This window comes from Gekko japonicus, unplaced genomic scaffold (assembly GCF_001447785.1).
Source record: "Gekko japonicus isolate JY-2015 unplaced genomic scaffold, Gekko_japonicus_V1.1 scaffold2509, whole genome shotgun sequence".
Lineage (NCBI taxonomy): Eukaryota > Metazoa > Chordata > Lepidosauria > Squamata > Gekkonidae > Gekko > Gekko japonicus.
In genome coordinates, this window is record NW_015172082.1 from 162430 (window position 1) to 188017 (window position 25588).

General features: G+C 41.1%; 1 protein-coding gene across 1 annotated transcript in view; it reads left to right on the forward strand.

Annotated features, from left to right (window-relative positions):
- The window catches only part of CWF19L2 (CWF19-like 2, cell cycle control (S. pombe)), a 110873-nt gene that overhangs the window by 51441 nt on the left and 33844 nt on the right, over positions 1-25588 (forward strand). Inside the window, exons 10-12 of the mRNA XM_015420889.1 lie at positions 256-348; positions 20800-20925; positions 21694-21831. Coding sequence (XP_015276375.1) covers positions 256-348; positions 20800-20925; positions 21694-21831 — 357 coding nt within the window. The remainder of the gene's footprint in view (positions 1-255; positions 349-20799; positions 20926-21693; positions 21832-25588) is intronic.

Here is a 25588-nt window from a genome sequence, read left to right on the forward strand (position 1 = left end):
CTCTTTAGAAGCCACTTCAGGATTGGTTCTGTTATTTTAAACTGATTTGTCTTTTGTACATACTGCAGCTGGAAGTAGGAACTTTGGCTGCTTGCAGTAATGGTTTGTTTACAGAGTATTGACATCATAGGTTTGTAAGGTGATTTTTAAAATGTGGACCATGGAGAGAATGTGTTTTAACAATACGATTCATTTGTTGTGCTTGTTAGAAAAAGCTAGCATCGCTAACTTCAGTGTTTTTTCTTCTGTCCAAAGGATTTAGCTGCAAAGCTTCAGACCCAGCTTGACAAGGCACGTAAGCTAAAAGAAAGCAGAGCACAGATTCCAGCTAGGAAGCCTGAGGAGGAGGTAAGGAAACAATCATTGTCTTGAGTATTAAAACAAAAGCCACAGTGAGCAATACACAGTACCAGGAATAGTGACACTTCCAAATATACTTATTAAACATTGGCAGAGAGTACTTCCAAACAGTTAGGACTTGTGCTATGTAAACAATATTGCTCTGAAAATGGATTTTTTTAAAAGACATAGTTCAGTACTGTAAATATTATAGCACTTTTTTTTTTTTTGAGTCCCTACTACTTGTGTTTGGGAGTACATGTGTTATCACTGTCAGGTGTTCAGAATAAATGAAACCTTGCAGAATATCAGAATAAAGTTTGAGTCCAGTTGGTCTTAAAGGTGCCACTGGACTCAAACTTTGTTCTGCTGCTTCAGACCAACATGGCAACCCACCTAGACTGGCCTTTTACCTGAGTAGCAAAATGTAGGTCGAGGAGGGGGAAGAAAGGAACGGCTAGAAGAGACGAGTGCGGTTCCCTGTGGCTTCTGTGTTAGAGACTGAAAGCAAAGGGATGGAAATTGCACTCCAGAGACATTATAGGAGTGCAGCATAGAGAATGGATGGAATATTTTTGGAGATCAGAAGACCGTGTGGCTTCTGGCCTAGGTGCAAAGAGCTATTCAGACTCCTAAATATGCGTAGTGTCAATATGAGACAACAGTGACCTTGTACTACCAAGTTTACAGCATATATCAACACTAATCTCAGCTAGACCCACCCATCATATCCAGCCACTTTTTTAATGATGGGAGAAAATCAAACAGAGGTTGATGAATTTGCCAGACCAAACAGGAATCCAGCAAGGGTGTGTTACTTCACTGTTCCTATTGCTAGTCCCCCAGAGCCAGTTTGGTGTAGTGGTTAAGTGTGCGGACTGGGTTTGATTCCCCATTCCTCCACTTGCACCTGCTGGATGACCTTGGGCAAGCCATAGTTCTGATAAGAGCTGTTCTTGAAAAAGAGCAGTTTCTTTCAGAGCTCTCTCAGCCCCACCTACCTCACAGGTTGTCTGTTGTGGGGAGAGGGAGGGAAAGGAGTTTGTAAGCTGCTCTGAGACTCCTTTGGGTAGTGAAGGGCGGGGTATAAATCCAATCTCCTCCTCCTGTGCATCCAAACCCTGCACTGAACTTCAGTTATCTCTCACTGGTGGTAGGCATGGGTACTGGCTCCTCCTAAGGAATTCCATATCCCAGTTTTTATTTATTTATTTAGGCTTTTGAGCCACAGTGCAGCAGAAAGTTTCCTGCTGCACCACCAACATAAACAGTCACCCTACACTCAAGGAGGGGCATAGCGGCTCAGAGGTTAAGATGCTGAGCTGCAGACTGGAAGGGCTTTAGTTTGGCAATTCAAGACCCTAGTGCCGTGTGACGGAGTGAGCTCCTGTCTCTGGCCCCAGCTCCTGCCAACCTAGCAGCTCGAAAGCAAGAAATTTCAAGTAGATAAATAGGTATCGCTTTGGTGGGAAGGTAACAGCGTTCCGTGCGCCTTGGCATCTAGTCATGCTGGCCACATGACCACGGAAACATCTTTGGACAATGCTGGCTCTTCGGCTTGGAAACTGAGATGAGCACTGCCCCCTAGAGTCGGATTTGACTGGCTTTCAAGCAAGGAAAACCTTTACCTTTACCTTACACTCAAGGGCTCATGCAAGAACTTGGATGAAGTCACTGATATTCGTTGTTGTTGTTGACCATCGTGCTGAATTGCAAAGAGCTTTGAACTTTCTCCCCCTGTTCGAAAAGCCATTCGCCATGTTCGAGGGCTACAGGCATGAAGTACCACCCAGGCTTTTAGCTCTAGTTTTGCAGTTCTTTGTGTCCAGTCCCATGTCTTCCTGTTTTGATGGAAGCACCAATTTTGGGTTGGTAATATAAAACAACTACCGGTGGCAGACAACCTCCTTTAATTTTCACCATTGTGCCATCACCTGTACAATGATTGGTGACCAAAGCAGAATGATCCAAGAAGTTGCAATGGTCAATTCCAACCCTGGGCAACCCTGTATGTCATCCAAGTCAAACCCAGACGTGCACAATTTTTGTGTGCAATAAGGAAAATGTCACAGTGTACTACAGATCAGTTGTTTCCCTGAGGGTCATATCTGGGGTCCAGAATTCCTCAGAGCACTTGAAGTGCCCCACTGGGGGAAGATTCTGCTGATGTAGTGGTGGTGGAGAAAGCTGTAAAGTGTGTTCTTTTTGTAGCAGCTGATGATAGACTCGTAACTAAATCCAAATGTAGATTTCCCTCCTCCCAATTATGGTGCCTAACAAAGTATTGGGATTTTGGTCAGTTCTGTTTAGTAATTTGTATCTGTTTCTTTGGTACTGTAAAATTGGCCTTTTGGGGATTTGAGTCTGTTCTATTGTAGTCATTTTTATTTCTTCCGTATGTTTACAAGCACACACTGTTGGGTTATCTCAGTACTGCATAATAACTTTGACTTCATGTTTTCCTGCAATATTTCTGGTAGATTCAGAATAGACTGTACCTAAAATACCTCACTTAATTGATAAGGCACGTAAGAATTTTTCAGTGCTCTGCTGTGTTCTAAATTCTTAAATCTTCTGATAAGCATAAAGAGTGTGAACCAAGTCATCTGAGGATGTGGCCAAAGGTAATCAAGAAGTCAATAACAAGTGACCCTGGAAAAAATAATACTGAACTAGAGGAAAAATAATTGGCAATCCAGGACGTTTTTATTAGCTTCCCTGCATCTTATCTAATTATGCCAATATCTGCTTTTTGTGGAGACTAGTATCTATAAATAATCATCTTAATTGCAATAGCATTAACTTTGAGCCATCAATTTAGGGGACTGAAATCCTTTTTTGCTTTCAGGGACTGTGTTGGACTGCTTGTGCCTCAGTTCAGTGGGGCTGACAGTAAAATGGAGAATTGTCCTGCTTTAGTTTATTTCAGTGAAGGTCTCTGTGATTAGATAGCTTTATATTAACTTATTGTTGATTAGTACTCCCACTCATCTGCAGGTTTATTTTGCATTGTAGAAGGCAAAAAAAATTGGGGTTCATAGAACATTGGTGTGTGTCTATCCATTAATGACTATGTAGAAAATGCTAGATGAACTACATGTGGATGAACCAACAAGAAAGCCATATATTGTGCCAGAACAAAGTTTGAGTCCAATGTTAAGTCCAAAGTTAAGACCAACAAAGTTTTATTTACGGTGTCAGCTTTCATGTGCAAGCACACTTCCGTAGACAAATTGAAACAAAATTTCTTCAAGCTGGAATCCATCTATCCATCTGCCTGAATAGGAGAGACAACTTCTGTAAATGTTGTAAGACATGCCTCATTAAGGAGCTTTTCATTTTGTGAATGGAGTGGAGGACAGATGTTTCTGAGGGTCTGTTATTTCAGTGATTTTTGCTGGAATAGACCGTGGTCCATCTGTTCCAGTATTATGTTTCACACAGTGGCCAGTCTATCCATTAATTTTGGAGAACCAACAACAGAACACAGAGGCTGAGGCCTTCCCCTGATGTCACCTTTCTAGCATTAGTGCTCAGATGTTTGCTGCCTCTAAATATGGAGGTCCCCTTTGGTCCCTGTGGCTAATAGCCACTGATAAACCTATCCTCTGTGATTCTGTCTAGTCCTCTTTTAAAGCCATCTGTGCTTGCAGCCACCACAATGTTCTAATTCCACAGTTTAATCACTGTAATAAAGAAGTATTTACGTTTTATTTGCTGATGGATTTTAACTATAGATTTGTATTGCTTTGCATCATTGTATTATGTTGTGAACAGCTGTGAATGCAAGGTGTTAATGCAAGTTGATAGACAAATCTCTAAGACTCTCCACACTAGGGTCTAGAATATGAATTTGGGGAGAGGCCCTGGTTTAGTGGTAGAGTATCCACTTGGAATGCAAAATATGTCAAATTGGCCCATGAACGAAGAGTATGGAGAATCTGAAGTTAGATAGTTCTACGCTGGTGTTAAACTAGTGGGCAGAGCTGGTTCTATTGTAGTCCTCTTTCTGTTGATTTCTGTTCTGTAAAACTGTTCCTTTAGACTGCCTTAAAATTTTTATAGTACTTGCATTTAGGAAGAGTTGTTGCAGTGGGACATCTGCTATCATTTCTGTCTGCTGTTCCAACTGCAACCAACTTCCTTATCAGCATGTACAGAGCATGTGTGATGGAATCCATTGAAAATCCAATTTATCGTGCAGTTGGGCATTCTGCATCTTCTTACAAATTGCTTTTCGCGCTAACATCTATCTTCTTTCAAATTCAGCTTGCCGTTCTGTTTTGGTGGTGTGTTGTTTTTGGAGCATGCCAGCATTAATTAAAGGGGGACTAGAGTGATAATAATCATGCTGTATTTGCAGATCCAGACTGGTGGATTGCTAGCATGGTTCATTTTCATTTTGCCCTGTTTGTATATGTTTTCAATAGCCAACTCTGGTTGTGATCTACTTTTTTTAAAAAAAATAAGGTGCTAATGCAGGTTGTTGTCATGGAACTCAAGTCAGTTTCAGATGTCTAAATAGTTTGTGAAGTCACAGAATATCTGCCAGAAATGCTATTTCTAGCTGAACTGGTATGGCTCTCAGCAAACAAATATTTCAATTTAAAAAGCTATTAGACTTGCTAGCAAACCAAATAGGTAGTATAATTGACTATGGATTGGAAATGTAGCTGAATGCCTAAGCAAAATGTCGGTTCCTGTAAGGACCAGGCTGGGACTGTGGATGACTGTACAAAGTCTAAACTAGGAGTTTGTGTTCCACAGCTCAGAGCTCCTGCCTGAGCTGGTAGAACTGGAGTTAGAAGAGACAGAGAAGCAGCAGGCTGAATACAGGGAAAAGTCTTTATTCCAGGCCTGGTCGAACTCAAAGCTTTCCACGAACTGCCAGTTTCAAGAGTGGATGTACATCCCTCATATCCATTCTTTTCCTGAACAGGCTCTGAGCAAATGCTGTCCCAGTTAGTTCACTCAGACAAAATACCAGCCTCAGGTTGCACAAAGTTTGTAGTTCAAACCCCAGAGTCACATACCTAAAAAGTAATGAAAGGTAATATAGCTTAGTTACAACCTTCAGCAAGGCAGAAAAAGGTGAAATTAACACGAGAACATATTTAGGAGGGGTTGCAAGAGTAACTTTAATTATTAGATTAAAAATGCCATCTGTAGCAGATCTATTCAGAATCCTACTGAGGTCTATTAGGTGGGGCTTACTCCCAGGAACAAAAAGTTCAAGAGGGAGCGACAAATTTGATGCAGCATTAATAGATGGGGCTGGGAACTGAGAAGACACTTTGAAAACTATTTTTTTGCGATGCTTAATTATTGCTATTGGCTTTTGTTTATTAAAATGTACACTTCTTTTCATAACTTGAAAAAGTACCTATTTTGAAATTTTATATATACACATTTATTTATTACAAGGCCAGTAGTTAATTAAAATTTTATTAACATCCAGTAGCCAGGGCTTCAATCATCACTGTTGGTGTATGATTGCCATGGCAACAGTTTTGATTGCTTACTGCTTATTTTAACTGGGGAATAAAGAAATGTTAAAGAAGGGTTTGGCCTTTTACTTCCTCTCTCAAAAACTCCCAATTTTTATTGTAGAAATTCATAAGACATTTGTTTACTAATAATTCTACTGTAGCTTAGAGCTTTTTATAAAAATGGTTAACTACAGTTTTAAGTAATCTAATAATTCATTTTTTTAGAATTGTTATGCAAAGTAGTGAAAGCAAGTCTCTTGATTCCTGTGTGATCGTTCTAGACAGTTCTTTAACAATGATGTACAAGCTCTTATGAAGGAAATTAATTGAATGAAAGTACTTGAGGAAAAAAGTTAAATTGGAATCCCGAAGAGAATATTTTATATTGTTAACATTTTTATGCATTTATATGAGCTTATTCGTTTAAAAATAATGAGGTGCATCTCTGAAAATAAGAAAGCTCAATACACTTAATAGCTGATTCAGAAAGTATTCATTCTGGGATCTTAAGAGGATTAGTGAATTTATTGTGCTATTGACAGTGCTTTGGTAAAATTATGAGTGTGTATCAAAAGATTAGAGAAAAAGAATATCCTCCTCTTTCCTTTTTGCATTCTTGTATATACAATGGCATCAGAAAATTACTTTCTGGTCTGCAAATAACTTAAAGTGCAGGAAGTCATCTTATGCTGGTACGGAATTTTGACAGGATTTATAAAATCAAATTAATTCAGGGAATGAGTACAAATGTATGTCACAAAGCTGAATGACAGTTTCAGAATAACCTCTGGTGCTTGTTTTCTCTCTGCCTCCATCTCCAAATGATAGTGAAGGATTCTTTTCTTCAGTAGAGGTTGCTGCAGATGTATTGGGGCTAATCTTTTAACCATGGGGATTGCTCATTTCCTCCTTGAAATGGATTTTCCCTCTTCAGTGGTAGTCCAGCACCAATGTTCATTCTGGTTAAGGCTAACTGGGATAGTCTAAGCAGCTTCCAATGCTGACTAAGCAAGTCATCTGCTTCACCTTTATCATGATTAATGTCATTGTTGCTTGGTTAAAATGAGAGGTAGAAATTCACTCTTCAGTAGGGTTGCCGACAATCTGGGGGGGAAATCCCTTTAACAGAGGCTTAATGGGATATTACTTACCAGGTAGTGTTTTTTACTTCTGTGCCGTAAAAAACTTCAGCTGCCGATCTCCACGCATCAAAGCTTTGTTGAAGAGAGAGGACATTTTCCGCTACCCTACTCACAAGATAGAATATGCAGTTCTTCAGCCCGCTCCCATTCTCTTAAGGGAGCAATCTGGTTATGCCTGTACCATATCTAGGTGTCTTCCAGCCCATATTGAGTCATCAGACTTGTACTTTTGGAAGCTCTAAATGCAGCCAATCTAATAATGGATGCATTTGTTATATTCACATTGACTGGGAAGAGGTCACCGTGGAACATTTATGCGGATGTTTAATTTCGAGGCAATAAATGATTTTCTTGCTACTTCAGGAGCCAACAGTAGAGGAGGTAATTATTCCAGCACAAGTTCTGGTCCAAACAATGCCCTAATTACTGTGGTTTGTGTTTAAATACCCTTTGCTAGTTGAAAAGGAAGGACAGTAGCCATTGCAAAAGTGATACATTTTACAACGTACACAAAATTTACTTCAGTACCATGAGAGATACTCAATTTAAATATTATATACCACAAATTTTAAAATAAGGTAAAAGGCAAGGGCAAAGAAAGCTGATTACAATGGAAGAAGCAATGGCAAATAAGCTGCATCTGCAAGTTTAACAGAAGGCATAATAAAGCTGGCAAAATACAAAATCTGACAGCTTGACAAAGATGTATCAGGAAGAATGCAGATCAATTTATGAAGCCTGATGCCTGCCAGAGAGTTGCTAGGACAAAATCATCATAACAAAACTCAAAGGGATTCAGTAGGTACCCACTGCCATTCTAAAGAAGGTATGTGTGGTTTTTCAGAAAGTTATGTTGGGGCTTTTATTAGGAGGTGATAACTCCAAATATTTTCATGAACTGAGTTGTTCACACAAAAATGATCAAAGAGGTGTTCGTATTCTAAATTTTGTTTTAAATATTTATAGTTCACTTTTTGATTCAGTGACCTTCAAGGCAAGCTCTGCTTTTTATTGTGCTTTTAACTGGTCCATAAGATTCTGAAGTGGCAGCTGCCTGGATCCAGGCTAATAGTTTGAGGTGTATTTATTGATTTGCATTATTTATAGTCTTCCTTTCTCAGTGAGTCTCAAGGTGGATTACACAGTGCAGGTAAATGTAATCAGTAGGATAAGACAGCTAATAAGTAATGTAATAAGAACAGGATTGCAGAAATCTGAAACAAAGCATAGGTATTAGACATGATATGTTAAACAGTGCCAAAAATAGTATTATGTAAGTAGAAGAAAATGCAGTGAGAGCAAGATAATACATACAGCAAACAGATAATACATACTATATGCAGTAGTATAGTCCACAGTCCTGTTCTCTTTAAGTAAAACACCTTTCTGAACCTCTCTGTTATAATACAGACCTGTAACCTTTATAAAAAATGCCATCACAACATAGGAAGAGCCCTTCTCGATCAGACCATAGGTCCATCTGGTCCAGCATACTGTCTCACACAGTGGCCAACCAGTTCCTCTGGAGGTCTAATGCCCTCCTGGACAATGCTGTTTTACACAGTTTGCAGAATGACAGAACCATGGGAGCCTTCCTGAGTTCCTCAGGCAGGCTGTTCCACAAGGCGGGGTCCAGCAATGGAGAATGCACATGTATGAGCAGTTGTTGATCTTGCCCACTTGCATGTTGGCACTTGGAGAAGATCCTGCCCCAGTAAGCGAAGCTGCTTTGGCACAGCATAGGAGAAGAGGTGGTCCTGCAGATATGAGGGTCCAAGGACACAAAGGGCTTTGTATGTGATAGACAGTAATTGATGGGCAACCAATGGAGTGACTGCAAAATGGGTGAAACATTACCCTACAACCAATGGAGTGACTGCAGAATGGGTGAAACATTACCGTGTAGCATTCTAACATGTTACCATAATTGTTTTGTTAAATAATGCAGGCTTTATTGTTGACTTCCATAATTCAGGATAAACAAGAGAACACTTATACACATTATCTCCCAAAAAGCAATGTTAAGCATTTGTCAGAGTTGACAAGAGATTTGGTATCATGGGGGTTAGTGAACGGGTAAGTGCATGTAAAATATGCAACCCAATACAGAAGTTTGGATAATACCAGACATCTAGTGGCAGATGGGTTGCGGCCCGTATATCCCCCTTGCAAATGTTTTCCAGCTCATCATAATTTCTAATATCTGCCAGTTCCTTTGGTTGAATCTCATCTGACACATGCACTTGGTACTGTCTCTTCAGTAAAACTGGGTTTGCATTTTTACTAGCTTATTTATTCAAATTAAATGGAGAAGCAAGTTTTACTGGTATGGTGTTTTTACTGAGTTGTGGCCATGCTCCCCACATTTCTGCTAAATGAGGGATGTTTTTAATCTCAAAGTTCTAAGAGTGTAAGAGGGAAAATTTTTTAGTATACGTTTCTTCAGGAGTCACCATTCTTAGCCTGCTTCCTGATCAGAAGGATAGCTTAGAACAATGATTCATATAGAGATGCAACAGGCACTTTCCCCTTAGGATAGGTAACTCTCCTGAAGTTTGGCATCAGAACCAAATGATCCAATAACCAAATGATCCAATAACACCTGATCTAGAAACATGTTGTGGTACCTGACCCGAGTGGAGGCTGATTGGAAGGATGCAGGACCGAAGCAGGAGTCAGGAAGCAATATGGTGGGCAGCATTCTCTGTGCATAGGGTGGTTTGGTCTCATAGGAGTCTTTAATGACTGAATTTTCTCAGTTATAGTGCACCATTTGGGAATTACTGAGACATGGACATGATGAATTGGTTGTGTAGCAAGGAATTGTTGGGAAATGCCTCAGGATGGGATAGTATGTTAAGAATCACGGGAGGAGGAAGGGCTTGTCCTACATGTATTTTTCCTTGAACATCGGCAACATCTAGCATAAGGTCAGAGTATTCTTGAAAGTCATTGCAAAGCCTTGGCGTGTCTAGACTAGATGATTTGCAAACTTGTCTTATTTGTTTAAATAGAGACATTTGTGTTCTGCCTTTGGATCCATATTGATTCACAAGATGGCGGACAGTAAAACTAATGCATCATCATCATCATCACCATCATCATATCCCAAAATAGGAGAGTAAGCAAAAACACAGTATTCTCATTAGCCTAAAAGAACTCTGCTATTCTTAAGAGTCTTCTGTAATCAAAAGGTTGAAGATAAAACTTGGAAAGTGTCAGTTTTTTGCTCTGCTTGTTACTGTCCTCAAGTGGTGCACCCAGTGCAAACATGAAGGAGCTGTAAAGTCAACACTTGTGACCCATTTTGAAAAGCCTAAACCATAGATTAATTGAGCATGAATTGGTTACATCCCTTGAATCTGTGTGATACAATTAGGAAGGTTTTAGAATTTGAAAAGTCATTATAAAAGGAGCTCATCAGTATAAACAGTATGCCTAATTGGTGTTCTAAGGTTCATTAGTCTGTGGTCTCTAAAATGTAAGGAAAACATTTTTTTTATGAAAGTAATTACACAGTTTTAAGATGAGTAATTAAGCTGTGTCGCTGTATATGTTAGATGAAGATGTTTGGCTTTCAGCCAGTGCATCTGGAACATGCGGATGATCTTTCAATTAAACTGCACAGCTCCTACCATGTGCACCCTTGAAGTATATTTAGCTGATGGCAGCCTGACAGCTGAGGCCAGTGAAAACCACTAGGTGGGCAACAACTTGTTCATCGTCGTGGTTTCCATGCAGTCCCACATGGGACTGTGCAGTCGCAGACCAGCCGCAAGAGAGCTAACAAGTTTCAGAAAGATTTTTCTAGAGCTTTTGAGTGCTCCTCCCCGCCCCCATCTCCCTTTTGCGCCCTTTAACCGCCTCAGCCAGACTGTGGGTCTTTTGGTTACGCTCGTGGCCTAAAAAGAATCACCTTTTAATTCCCTGTCTGAAGGCAGTTCGTCCTAGCCAAATGCAGCTATGCCACGACTGCTTACATGCATATTTTGAAGACACCTTGGAATATGGAAGACACTGTCCCTTGCGTAATTTAGGTCTCTCAGCTGGCTAGCAGCCTGGATGCCAGTGATGTCACTGATTAGCTTGAACTGCAGAGAAGAACTTGCAGAAAGCCAATGCATTCACAGGAAATATTTGATAAGAAATGAAAAGTTGTTTATGCCGACAGAGTTGTTAACTGCAGCCACTGTTTATTTGTTTCTCTTTTTAAATAGTTTGTATTGTGCCTTTTTGCCTGTAGAAAGCTTTCAAGGTCTCTTAAAGGGGGAAAAAACCTTATCAAGCACAGAAACTAAAAACAGTACCCCAAACCCACCTTAAAGTTAACTAAAACCAGCAGGAGATTACTCAAAAAATGCCAAATATAGTCACCTAAAAGACACACAGGTGTACAAATGTGTCTCAACCTTATGGTGAAAGAAAGCAAATTTGGTGCCACACAAGTGTCTCTAAGGAGGGCATTATACAGTCAGGGCACCATCACAGGGAAGAAGAAGAAGAAGAGATTGGATTTATACCCCGCCCTTCACTACCCAAAGGTGTCTCAGAGCGGCTTACAAACTCCTTTCCCTTCCCCTCCCCACAACAGACACCCTGTGAGGCTGAGAGAGCTCTTGACAGAAACTGCTCTTTTTCAAGAACAGCTGTGCCAGAGCTACAGCTTGCCCAAGGTCATCCAGCCAGGGGCAAGTGGAGGAGTGGGGAACCAAACCCGATTCTCCCAGATTAGAGCCCACGCACTTAACCACTACACCAAACTGACCCCTGACAACCTGCTAACCAAACGTTATTTTCTTTGCTGACAAGTCACACCTGTCTCATGGCGACCCTGTGGGTTTTCAAGGCAAGAGACATTCAGAGGTGGTTTGCCATTGCCTGCCTCCATGTCATGGCCTTGGTATTCCTTGGTAGTCTCCCATCCAAATACTAGCCAGGGCTGACCTTGCTTAATTTCTGAGATCTGATGAGATCAGTCTAGCCTGGGCTATCAAGGTCAGGGCAACCAACCATAGTAACGCTAATATTGAGAGCTTTCTTGGACTTTTCCTAGACCAATTTACCACTGCCCTGCTGCTTGCTGCTATCCAGTAATAGGCACGACACTGCCTATTTGGAGGACTGCATTATTCTGCATGAACTTAGCTTTGTTCCATATACGTCCCACTGACAATGTTCTACAAGTGGACAGGGTCTCACTGTGGTGGCAACAAGATTGTGGAATGTTTTCCCCCTTGAGATATGTTTTGCCCTTGCTTTTTAGATTTTGCTTTGACAAGCTTTGGTTTAAATTAGCTTTAATTATAACAGTGGCAATTATTTATTTATTTGTTTGTTACATCTATACCCCACCCTCCCGCCATGGTCGGCTCAGGGCGGCTTACAACAGCATAAAAACAATAAATAGTATAACAATCCTAAAACCATAACATCACAGTATTAAAAGGTGCTAACAATAATAATCCTATTACCAATAAACAGATAGCAATTTAACTTTACATCTGAGATGGCGCTCAGACTTCCGTGCCATCCTAGTGGATGATCCCGATCTGATGTTGTATAGGTGGCTCAAACTGCTTTAAGAATTTCAGGGGACGGCATTCTCCCCCGAGGCGGCTCCTAATTAAACGCCTGGCGGAACAGCTCCGTCTTATAGGCCCTGTGGAACTGCATAAGGTCCCGCAGGATCCTGATCTCTGGGAGCTCGTTCCACCAGAGTGGAGCCACCACCGATAAAGCCCTGGCCCTGGTTGTAGCTAGCCTGGCATTCTTTGGCCCGGGAAGGGTCAGTTGGTGTTGAGACCCTGATCGCAGTGCTCTCTGGGAAACATGTGGGGAAAGGTGGTCCCTCAGGTATGTAGGTCCCTGACCATAAAGGGCTTTAAAGGTAAGAGAAATAAAAAGAGGTACATGTATTTATTAATAATAACAAATTTTAAAACATATATAGGGGCCCATTTACAACCAATGTATATAAAACATAACAATATCAAGGGCTTAAAAAGTTGACCTTACGCGTTTCGGCCAAATAGGCCTTCCTCAGAGGTCATACATATGTGGCAAGATGGTTAATAATTATATTCACATAAACACAATCAGAAATATATACAAAATATAGATTCAATAAGGACCATAAAGTAAATTGTTCAAAATTAAAATCACCAGGCACAGGGTAAATATGCACATAAGACCTTTAAAGTGCAATCACTAGCCCAGTGGCTATAAAATAAACTTATGGTCCAAAAATTTCCTTCTTTGATTGTGTTCCCTCAGTATTCACAAGTAAAAAGCATTGATTTGTCAACTTCCTCTAGGCTGAGCAGGTTGAAATGATCCATAACCCAACCAGAAGACATGCAAGGGGCCTCGAGCTCACTGTTTCAAATGTGGCAGAGAAGTCACAGCAGAGCAACAAGACTTTGTCTGCGAAATAGCTCACAAAAGCCTTACAGCCAATATCCAGTTCCCTGAGGCAGAATAGTAATGGATTGGATCATTCTAAATAATTGGGCTGGGCATGAGCTCACAGACGCAGTCGTAGCCGCGAAGTACTCCTTCGCTGCTTTGACTGCCATCTTGTAGGATCTCATAAACGTCCTATAAGATGTTTTTGTGGCTTTGTCGCAGGCGCACCACTACTGTCTCTCTAGCCATCTTAGCCTTCGCTTCATAAGCCGCAGCTCCTGGGTATACCAGGGAACAAGCTTAGAGCGTGGGTGCAGTGGGCGCCAGGGAGCGATCTCATCAATGGCTGTTGAGAACTGGCTCTGCCAGTCCTCTAATAACTCATCTAATGAGCCGCCAGGGGCATTGGATCCTGAAGAGCCATCTGAAGCTGCATTGGGTCCATTTGGCTCCACGGGCGAGCTAAAATACGCTCACCGCCCAAACAGGGTTGGAGTGGGACATTCAGTCGGGCTCTCAGGGCAAGGTGGTCCGACCATGGCACCGCCAGAGCAGTGATCCGGTCCACTGTAACCCCCGCCGCAAAGATCAAATCGAGTGTGTGCCCAGCTCGGTGAGTGAGGGTCATTACATATTGGGAGAGTCCCAGTGCCACTATGGACGATACTAGGTCCGCTGCCTGCGTAGAGGTTGCGTCTTCAGCATGGACATTGAAATCACCCAGGACTATCAGTCTAGGGTGTTCCAGTGCCCAGCCTGATATGGCCTCCACCAGGGACGGCAAACTACTGGCGTTGGGCGGGCGGTGCACTAGCCACATCGCTAAACTCTCCCCGGCCTCACACACCAGCCTGGCACACTCGATACCCATGATCCTTGGTGACGGAAACGCTCTGAAGGAGTAAGCCTCCCGAATGAATAGGGCCACTCCTTACCCCCTCTTTGTGTAAGGTGACTCTTTGTTTAAGGTCCTGTTTTCTATAAACCAGTTGGTTTATTTATCTGGTTGCTGTTTTTTCTTTTCATTGCTGATTTTATTATGATGAGTGTTATATTTTATTTGGTTAACTTGAGTTACTTCAAGATGTCAATGCAGCTGAAAAGTAGAATAAAAATACTTTAAATAAAATAACCAAAGCTTCACACTGGCAGTTCACTATAACCAAAAAGACAGATATTCTGAAGAGGTTTTTCGTAGATAGGTGATCTGAATCCGTAAGTACAAATGTTACAGGTATTCAAGTTAGTTTCTTCATCTAAACGTTATACAACATTTATAATGCCTTCATGGTACCATGCCTAGATTAATTTCGTTTGGCTCTCGGTGGAGAACTGCGGTTATCCTTGCATCTTCTTTGAGCTCATGCAATATGTATCTGCTCATTATATTTTAAGAAATGAATTTGTTTCCATTTCTTTGTGGGCAGTGATACCCCCCCCATCTTTTTGATAGAGGAACTATTGCAATTTTTATCATTTACTTTAGCTGTTAAGTGTTGAGCAGCAGTTTCAGTTTAATAGTCGGCGACCTCAAATTATCAGTCTGCTTTCAGCTTCTTTTGCTCAGCTGCTCAGAGTCAACTGGCTACTCTTCAAATTAAACTGCATGTTGTAGGAGAGCTCTCATTTTCTGCTGTTCAATTATGGAACAGGCCTGCCTCTCTTGGGGAGCGATGGCAAGATTGTACTTTACTTAAAATGCCATTCTTAGGGACTCTAGCTTTTGTTTTCCTAGGTTTTAAAGCAGGGTATTAACAGGCAAGAGAGGACTGTGCTGTATTTATCAACCTGGAGGAATAAAGACAGTAATCAGCTATTTGGAAAATGAAAGAGACTGTGTACACTTATGTTGGTCTGGGCAGCATACAGTGCATGTGGATAACCAGAATTCCCATAATGTGTTCTAGCGTTAGAAAAAGTAAGAATGAATAAGAACATCAGAAGAACATCAGAAGAACCCTGCTGAATCAGACCAGTGGTCCATCTAGTCCAGCATCCTGCCTCACACAGTGGCCACCCAGTTACTATGGAAGGCCAGCAGCAGGGCGTATAGGCTGAGGTCTTCCCCTGATGTTGCCTCCTTGAACTGGTATTCAGAGGTTTACTACCTCTGAATATGGAGATTCCCTTTAGTCACCATGGCTAGTAGCTGCTGATAGACATATCTTCCATGAATCTGTCTCATCATTTCTGCATTGAATTGTTATCTTTATTTATTATTATTAATTGAAATGTTATCTTTATTTGAACTCTCAGTAATGGTTGATTGCTACAGGTGGGTGCAGATGTAACACGAAGCCCCTGTGAACTATGGTTTGCAAATTGAGAGATGCCTTGGGGTGAGTTATTCCTCCCTTCAGAGCAATGTGGCCTGTTGCTTCTCATGTCCAATTATGGTTTTGTATTGTATCAGTGCAGTCCATGGCTATGAAAAGCACAGGAAGAACCCTATTAAACTTGGTTTGCCTGGTCGCTTGAAACCATGGTTTCATTTTCTGAGTTATGAAAGAAGCTACTTTGCCACTAACATCTGTTTGTATTGATGCATGTGCAATGCAAAACCATAACTAACACTCCAGAGGGAGATTGCTGTAGAGACAGTGAAGGGAGGGAGAAGGGAGTGCACACCTCTAAAGCCTGGCTTCTCAGGCTTTGGAAGTTGTGGTTCTCTAGCATTGCGTCCGATACATTTGCACTTTATTCAATAATTCAGCTGCATCGCTGGCACATAGTTTCTGTTACATTTTATATTCAGCCTTCTAGCTGATTCAAGAATTGTTTTATGCTTCTGGTAAAATGCTCAGAAGAGAACCTAGAACTTTGAATTTTCTTCTTCAAGTGAAGGTGGTATGCCAAGGGATTGAGTTGGTAGTGGAGAAGTTGGCATAATATAGTGCTGGCTTGCATTAATGCCTTGCATGCATTTTCTTTTCCTCATGGGCAATTTTGCTGAAGGAGAAAGGAGGAAAATACTTAACTTTCACAGAGAAAAAGGAAGTCGCCTTGATATGCCCCTTTAAAAACTCTCTGAAACCTTCATGTTCTCCCATTTGGATTTCTGAAGTTTTGTTGTCTAACCCTAGTCACTGACTAATATGCTTAAACTAGTCCTAAATCCGTATGAGTGTGTCTCACCCCTGGAGATTTGCCATTTTGTAGATGTTTAATATCTTGCCTTTTAGGTATTTTTATTACCTCTCCAGTCAAATAGGCTGTAGTGAAGAGGTGTTTAAAAAGTCCATCAAAAGTGAGAGACTTTAAATTGGATAATTCCTTCCCCTGAGAAGATACACTTCTCTTTCTTGTCAGAAGATGTGATTGCTGGGAAGGTTACTGGAGAAGACAAACGTGTATAGACTTCTTATTGGAAACCAAACAAAACAGAAACTTATTCCAAAGGCAGAGTGCACCATTTTTAAGTCATTTATACATGTTCTGTTACATGAAGTCTACCTTTTAGCAGTCATTCTCTTCTATGGAATGCCTGCTTTAAAGGGTGTGGCCTACTCTGGAGATTAGACAAACAAAATTTGATTGGTTGGGTTGTCAACTCCAGGTGATGAAATTCCTGGAGCTTTGGGGGTGGAGCCTGGGGAGGGCAGGGTTTGGGAAGGTAAAGTATAGAATCTACCTGCCAAAGCTGTAGGGTTGCCAGCTCCATGTTGGGAAATACCTGGAGGTAGAGTCTGATAAGGGTGGGGTTTGAGGAGGGGAGGGACTTCAGTGGGGTATAATGCCATAAAGTGCACCTTCCAAAGCGGCCATTTGCTTCAGGTGATTTGATCTCTGTTACCTGGAGATACCTGGAAACTAATTGCAATAGCGGGAGATCCTCAGCCACCACCTGGAGGTTGGCAACCTTACCAAGTTGACATTTTATCCAGGAGCAATGATCTCTTTCATTCGGAGAGCAGTTGTAATTCCAGAAGATCTCCCAAGACCCACCTGGAGGTTGGCAACCCTGGATAGTAGGCAAAGCATGACTTTTCTGTGCCAGTGTATTCATTTGTCTTTGAGCAGTAGAGCTTCATAAGCAGTGAAACCACTTTAATTTAGTGGGTTTTTTTAAGGGGAATAAATCTGCAGTGTTTAATTCTGTAAAGAACAGATTTGAAATAAGCCAGGGTGAGAGAGGTTGTCAGGTTCTTAAGTGCCATCTTGAATTTCTAGATATGATGGGCAAGGTGGTTCCTGGAGTTTTTCCTATCGTAGATAAGTATCATTTGACATCAATCTTCATTTCTCAGTTCACGTGAATTTGTTAGGAATAAGTCCTCCGTTTCTCTAACAGCTAAATCATGTGTCTGCTAGAAGTCAGTAATGAGGCCTAATTGGACTCCATCTACTATCGAGATGGATTTTAGACCAGGTTTGTTATTAATAATAATATTTTGTTGCATTTATAGTTATAATTAGTTATATTGCACTTCTTGAAAATTCAAAGCAGTTTGTAGGCATCCGAGCTGAATGAGAATTGATGATTTAAAAATATATTAAATTGGATTTTTAGATATTTAAATTGTGCTTAAAAATAACCCTGTGGCACCTTGTAGTGTTAAAAAACACCATAATAATATCTTATCTTAGCATAAGCTTTTGTGGACTACAGCCTACTGTCTGAATTGAATACCCAAATATTAGTCAACACTGATTAATGACTTGGCCATCTAATCATATACACTGAGTTGACAGTGTAAATTAGAGCTACCTGAGGGACCGCCTTTCCCCGTATGTTCCCCCAAGAGCACTACGGTCAGGGGCCCAAAATTTGTTAGCCATCCCAGGCCCCAAGGATACCAAGCTGGCTGCTACTAGGACCAGGGCTTTTTCGGTGGCGGCTCCTACCTGGTGGAATGAGCTCCCAGGGGAGATCCGGGCCCTGCGGGATCTTATGCAGTTCCGCAGGGCCTGCAAGACGGAGCTCTTCCGCCAGGCCTTTGAGTAGGAGCCACCGCCCCTACTATACCACCACCGCCATGGTTTGGACAAGGCCCTGAGGAAACATCTTAATATTGAGCCGTGGGAAGTACCACTCGGAACTTCGGACCTACGATCTGCCATCTCTGGAATTATGCAAGTTATTGAGCACCATGTTTTAATTTAGGATGTTTTTTAAAATGTATATGTTTTTAAATCATTATGTATATTATGTTTTTATTATGGCAAGGTTTTGCCTTGCCTCTGTAAGCCGCCCTGAGCCTATCGGGGAGGGCGGGGTATAAATGCGAAAAATAAATAAATAAATAAATACTAAAGAAATGTTGGCTGAGGGCCGATGCACAATCAATGAAGCACAATTAATAATATAAGAAGTCATGGAGCTGAATTCAAAGTACCACAAGTGAAGCAAAATTTACAGACCACTTAGTCCTCAGCCAGTCCTGCCCCACAAAGTGGGAATGTAACATTAAAATGTGCCGGCTGCTAGTCTACTAGTTGTAAGTGCCATTATGCGAGTAGAAGAGAACTAGCCCACGTAAAGTATTATATTTTTGTGGGCTTTCGACATTACAGACTAACCGGTGATCACAGATTGTAGGGGATTTATTTAGGTATTTAGATATTTATACCCCTCTTTCATCCCCAGGGCAACTTAGAATGTTATTCTTTCCACCTGCATTTTATCCTTACAAGAGCAACCCTGTGAATAGGCTCAGAGCAAGTGACTGTGTCAAGGTTACCTAGTGGCTTCTGTGGTAGAGTGCTAAAATGAACCTGGGTGTCCCACTATGCTTGCTCTCCTGAATACAGTAGCCTGTGTTTCATCCAGAGAGAATCATAGAATCATAGCGTTGGAAGGGACCTCCAGGGTCCAACCCCCTGCATAATGCAGGAAATTCACAAATACTCCCCCCCCCCAATGATCCCTGTTCCATACTGAGAAGATGACAAAAAACCTCCAGGATCCCTGGCCAAACTGGCCTGGAGAAAAATTGCTTCCTGATCTCAAAGTGGTGATCAGCATTTCCCTGGACATGATAGGTCACCAGGTACTCTCTATTTTTATGCTTTTGAACTGCAAGAGTTCTGCAGTGCGTTCAGTTCTTGGATTATGAATAGTAACAGAAAAGCATGGACAGTAGTTTTTGCCTCACTGTGAAACACTACTTGGCCTTTGCTTACGGTCAGTTCTGCATACTTGCAGCCCAGTCTTGTGCATTAGAAGGAAGAAGACCTTCTTATCACTTGTTTATTAGATTCAGTAGTTTGCATAATAATATGGACATCCGGTGGCACCATGAAGAGTGGAATTGTTTGAGATACTGATTCTTTGTAATTGTCTAAGTGTTGGAAAAGGCCCAAACAATCGCTTAGGACCCTTATGGGCAGGGGGGGGAAGATGAACAATAAAGGTATGGTTTTTAAAATGTTTGCCAAGGTAAAATACCTGCTGGGTTAAGGAAGGAACAAGATCATTTGATGATTAAAATGTGTACAGCTTTCTTTTTCTTTTCACCACCTAATTCATTATTTTTGTGAAGGTTTTCCTAAAGAATATAATTAAGCCCTTGGAGCCCTGATGCTTTCATCACTGCAAAACTTTCTAAACTCTTTTGTTGCTTTCAGGGATAAGCTGTCATTATGGGCAGGATGAGCAGATGTGAGCCAGACATATTGTTTATTTGTCTGAAAACGGCTTCGGATTGAGATTTATATAGGTGTTTATCAAGCTTGACAAAGTCTGTTTTAATATGCCCAATTTTGATGACATTCCCCTTATTAGAGCTAATTTAATCAATTAAAATACAACGAGCTGCTGCTTTCTAATTACTAAGCAAGACGCTTAGACACAGCCCCTCTAATTTTGTTTTATTATCTCTTTTTTCCTACAAATCTAAAAATAACCTTCCCACTCCCTGACATCTCATTGCTTGGGTCTGATGCAGAAGAAACCCTGGATCCTTGCCAACCATGGTTTATAAATTAGCAGCCAGTTTTGGGAATATATACACACTCCCACCTCCTTTTCTTAGACTTAACTTTTCCTTCCCTTCCCAGCCTTAATAATAGTTTAGAATAATATGAGGTACCAACGCTAACCATGTCCTGGTCCCCCCATATCCTTGTTTGAAAATCCATTACAAGTTATAGTTTAAAATTTTGGTTTATTTGGGAACTATGGTTAATTTGCTTTCATGGAAGTCCCAGAATGGTTCATCTAAATGTGTGTCTGAGGCCAGATATTCTTCAAAGCAGGGATTATAGTAGATGACCACTAATTTTCCTTCCATGAATAATTTCATTTTGGTTAGCTTGCTTTCTTTAGTTCTTTTCTAAACACATACACACACTTTTTAATTTTAAAAATCAATTATGGGTATTTAAAATGAACAGAGTACATTTGTTTTAGTGCTTGTAGTATTCCCCATTTTTGTTTACCTTCTCTGGCATATTTTAAAACCTATTTTTGAACCTTGGTATAGACAACAGGCCTCCAAGAAGACTATGATGTGGTCCTTGTGAGAACTGATAAATCTGGTAGAAGCTGGCCTGTGAGTGCTCCAGGAGAACCGATGGAACCAAAAGGAGGAAGGAGGAAAAGACAGACGGTCTGTATTTACATAATAAATATAAGTTCATATTTCACTGCTTATTTGAATATAGTTCCTGAGTGATCTTTGTGAGTGTGTCTGGTGGGAACAGACTCAAATGTAGCAAGAACTCCAAATCAATGTAAGAAAGCTGTTAGGTTAATTCTAAAATACTTCATTACAGAATGGAAAGCCATAGCTGTACAAACTCTTCTTTACCTGAGGTTGCATTTGGTCTTTGAATGTGTTCCAGGGAAAGAACAGGGGAAGAGTAAATTCTGAAATGTTGACCTCTAACAAATTGTATTATTTAGAATATGAAATGGGGGCTGCAGTGCAAATAGCAATTGTAAAGGTGGTGTTTACTGGCTCCGTCTTTCACTTGTAGCTGGTACGTTTGACAGCTGATGAAACAATAGGTGTGAAGATGGTCTTCCTCTGACCTTTCCCTTTGACTCCTGTCTGAAGTGATAGGATTCATAGAGTAGCCTGTTTTGCAAAAATATTGATCAATTAGGGTTTTTTTTACCCAGTTATAAAAGTACCTGCTTATGGCACATTTCATGATCAAGCCCATCTTCAACAGGTCTGTGCAGAGGCCCATTGTGTTAATACAGCAAATGAGAAATCAGATGAATTCACTTTGATATCAGTTTTGGACTACGTTGAACAAATGAGGGTGTCTGTAAAATTCAAGCTCTGTCCTCGTGTAGACTTTTTTTTATATATAAAGATCCTTGGCACTCGTATCAAATTAATGTTCGTTTTCTTGCTATTCACTTTCAGATCACTACTCACATGGATAAGGAGAGGGTCAGATATTTTCAGGACGATGATAATCTGAGCCTGAAGGATTTGGTCAGGAATGAAAAAATGAGAACAGCGGAGGATCAAAATAAGCTTTTCATGAGAATGGCTTCAAAGGTAAGGCCTGATGTGTCTGAGTGTATATTAAAGCTGAAGAACGTTTCCCTTATCTAAAAAAAACTTTCAACTTTCTAAAAAAAGTTCTTTTTGACGTGCAATATCCTACGGTGTCTTGAGGCTTTTATGTGGATATTTTGAGACTGTCGCAAACGAGCTCAGTGACTGATTTTATTCAAATATAGGTTTTTCATTTATTCGCAAATAGACAAAAGTGCTTCATCTGTATGTGCATACTGATGACCTCTCACTTCCTCCTGTGGTTAGTGAGATTTAAATGCAATATGTTTCTGACAAAGCCATTCTCCTTGATTTTATTCTGGATTTTTCTGTAGTAGTGGTTTTTATATTTTATTTATATATTTTGTTTAAATAATTTCAACTTATAGCCTGCCCTCCCCGCAATGCAGGCTCAGGGTGGCTCACAAATTTCCAGTTGTGTTTTGGGGAACCTTCCTTGGAAGCTTATCAGAGGTTCCTCAAATACCAAATCTGTAATAGTAGGCAAATTTCCTTGAAAGACAATTGTTCACCATTGCCCATCATAGCCTTTAGTGGACCAGGGCTGCCGATTGTTGGGTGTGTGCTAGGGTAGGCATAGAGCTAGGCCTGGAGGTGTGGCCAGAAGTCTTTGTGAGCTGATTAGGTGTCATAGAACATGTCCTAGACTCCTGTACAACGTTCAGAAGCAAATGCTGAAAAGGTTCCCTGTATCTAGAATGTTTTTACAATATTGTCCTGTACAAATAGTTATGTTTTCAAGGGTTTCCACTGCAGGAGACGTTCAGAAGTGGTTTGCTGTTGCCTGCCTCTGCATCATAACCCTAGACTTCTCTGGTGGGGCTCCCATCCAGATACTAACTAAGACCCTGCTTAGCTGTCGAGATGTGACAAGATTGGGCTAGCCTGGGCTATCCAGGTTAGGGCAACAAGATAAAGTGGGCTCTCTTATTTATAACACAACTTACCTGCTAGTTTATGGTTGTATTTTAATACAGTAAAGTCTTACTGTTTCTCCTCACTCTTAATATATGCAGTACTTTTCTTCTTGTAGCAATCTGATAATTAGAATCAGTTACCGTAAAAAAACCAGATGTGAGAGACTGTCAGATTGAAACTATGAAAGACCTTGGGTTGGATCCAAAAGAATACTTTTCTGCTGCCTCCCCCTTCATACTGCATTCAGAAATGGAGAAGTGTTAGTGGAAGGAAGCTTAACCCCCTCCATGCTCATGGTGTCTTTGTTCCAAACCAGTCCCCCTCCCTAATTACTTTCCTTCCTCCCTGGGCATCTAAGCCCGTGTTTGCAAGGGCAGACTTGCATTTGGAATCCTGCACACTGGATTGGGGGAAATGGCTTGGTGGGATGGAGATACAGTGTTGTATAGTGGTTATAGTGGTTAGACTAGGCCAGGGGAGATCTGAGTTCAAATCCACATTCAGCCACAAGTTCACTGGGTGACCTTGGGCCAGTTATGTGTTCTCTGACTGTAACTTAAACCTCAGGATAGATTAAAATACAGAAAAGGCAAACTATGTCTGCTGCCCTTAAGTCTTTGAAAGAAAGATAAAAAATGTAATAGATGCAGAATAATGAGGCGAGTGGATTAAACGATCCCTGCCACTGTCACCCTAATCTAGGAGAACTGGATTTGATTCCCCACTCCTCCACATGCAGCTGCTGGTGTGACCTTGGATCAGTCACAAGTTCTTTCCGAGCTGTTCTCTCACAAGCAGTTCTCGAATGAGCTCTCTCAGCCCTACCTACCTCACCCGGGTGTCTGTTGTGGGGAGGGGAAGGGAATGGAGATTGTAAGCCGCTCTGCGACTCCTTCAGGTAGTGAAGGGTGGGGTATAAATACAATCTCTTCTTCAACGGTAGAGGGACCACTGGGACTGACTGCTTATATTTGCATGTCATATATAATTAGACCCTAAGGCATGTATTTAACCTACCAGTTCTGAAGAGGCGGTGTAGTGTAGTGGGTAGAGTATCATACTAGGATCTTGGAAGATCCAGGTTCGAATCCCCGCTCTGCCATGGAAGCTCACTGGGTGTCCTTGGGCCAGTCGCACGCTCTCAATCTAACTTCCCTCACGAGGTTGTTGCTGAAGGTGAAATGAGGAGAGGAGAATGATGTAAGCCGCTTTGGGCCTTCATTTGGGGAGAAAGATGGTGGTATAAATGAAGAAAAGAAATTAATTAGACGGGGAGGCCGTTTCTGCGAATTCTCCCCTTTGACTGCCATGCTGTTCCACAGGGTCTACTGACCCCAGAAACAAAATTTGAAGGATTCGGTGGACTACAGCAAGGAAGGGGGAAGCTGGAAAGAACCAGTCTGCTAATGCTGCAGATGATTGGAGATGCACCTGAAGGTTTGAAGAAGAGGGAAATTGAAATTTTGGGCCATAGTTATCGATGCAAATGGGCTGGGGAAGATAAGAAAATGTTAATTAGCGTCATAAGATGGCTAGCATATTTATACAGTATTCCATTACTTTGCAGTACTATAATAGTTTTGCATGTGGCTTTCTAGTCTTCTAATTTGAAATTAATTTTGAAAAAATAATTTGAAATTTTGTCTCTCATAAAAGTAGAGTCTCCTGTTTCATTTTCACCGACACAACCCCTTTTGAGACAGGTTAGAGTGAGAGAAAGTGACTGGCCCAAGTCCACCAGTGGTGAGCTTAATGGGTGAGTGGGGATTTGAAACCAGAACTTCCCAGTCCATCTCTGACATGCCATCCCCTACACCTGACTGTTTTTCACCCTGTATGGCATTATGGCAATATATAAGTTTTTAAAGTGTGACTGTTTGAACTCCGAAAGCAAATTCAGAACAGGACAGGCATTTCAAAACATTTGCAGAATAGCAGCTGAAGCCATTTTGTCAGTTCTGTTAATGAAATGCACAGAAATTGCCAACCGCATAATGACTTTTTCTTCCTTGCTTTCATTTTGTGAGACAAATGAGAAATATATCCGTTGAAATGAATGTCATCTTGAAGGGAGGAAAGTGGAAATTGAGGAAAATCTGAAAATGATATTCTGCCTAGCAGAAAAGGGTCCCTTCAGTATTGGAAATACTTTCATCCGTCTTTTTGACTGCTGTATCTTGGGAGCGCTCGCTGTCTCTCTCTCTCTCTCTCTTTCTGAAGCCCATGTCTCTTCCTAAGGAGTAAGTTCTGCTGCAGCTAGGAAATACTGAAGTATGATTTCTGATGTGGACTGAACATAACGCATATTGTAAGAGAAACAAGAATATATCTCGTCTTGCTTTAATACGCCCCACTTTGTAAAACTTCTTCTGAACTTGTGCTTGACAAGAAGTCTTCACATGGAGGTCGGTCTGGGTGTCTTTTGCTGCTTGACATGAAAGTCAAATAGATTTCAGTTGTGTGTGCAGAGCCGTCCAAAAAAATAAAAAATGATTTTGAATCTGCATTATCCTCAGCGGGACTTATGAGGAAAAACAGAGCTGTGAAGGTAGAAGGCACCTTGTGACAAAGCTGTCTTGAAATCATCAGCCTTAAGAAAAGGAGAGGAGCAAGAGTAGTAAAAAGAGACTTACGGATCATTTCTAGGCAGAGTTATTCCAACTTTAAACCCATTGATTTCTGTGAATTTAGTCAGTCTACACAGGATTGCACAATTTGTCATATTTATATTCTCAGTTTCAGACAGTGGTCTCCAGGGGCAGACTGGGATGTTAAAATTACCCAGGAACAAGCCAGGCTGATGGAAGGAGGCAATAGG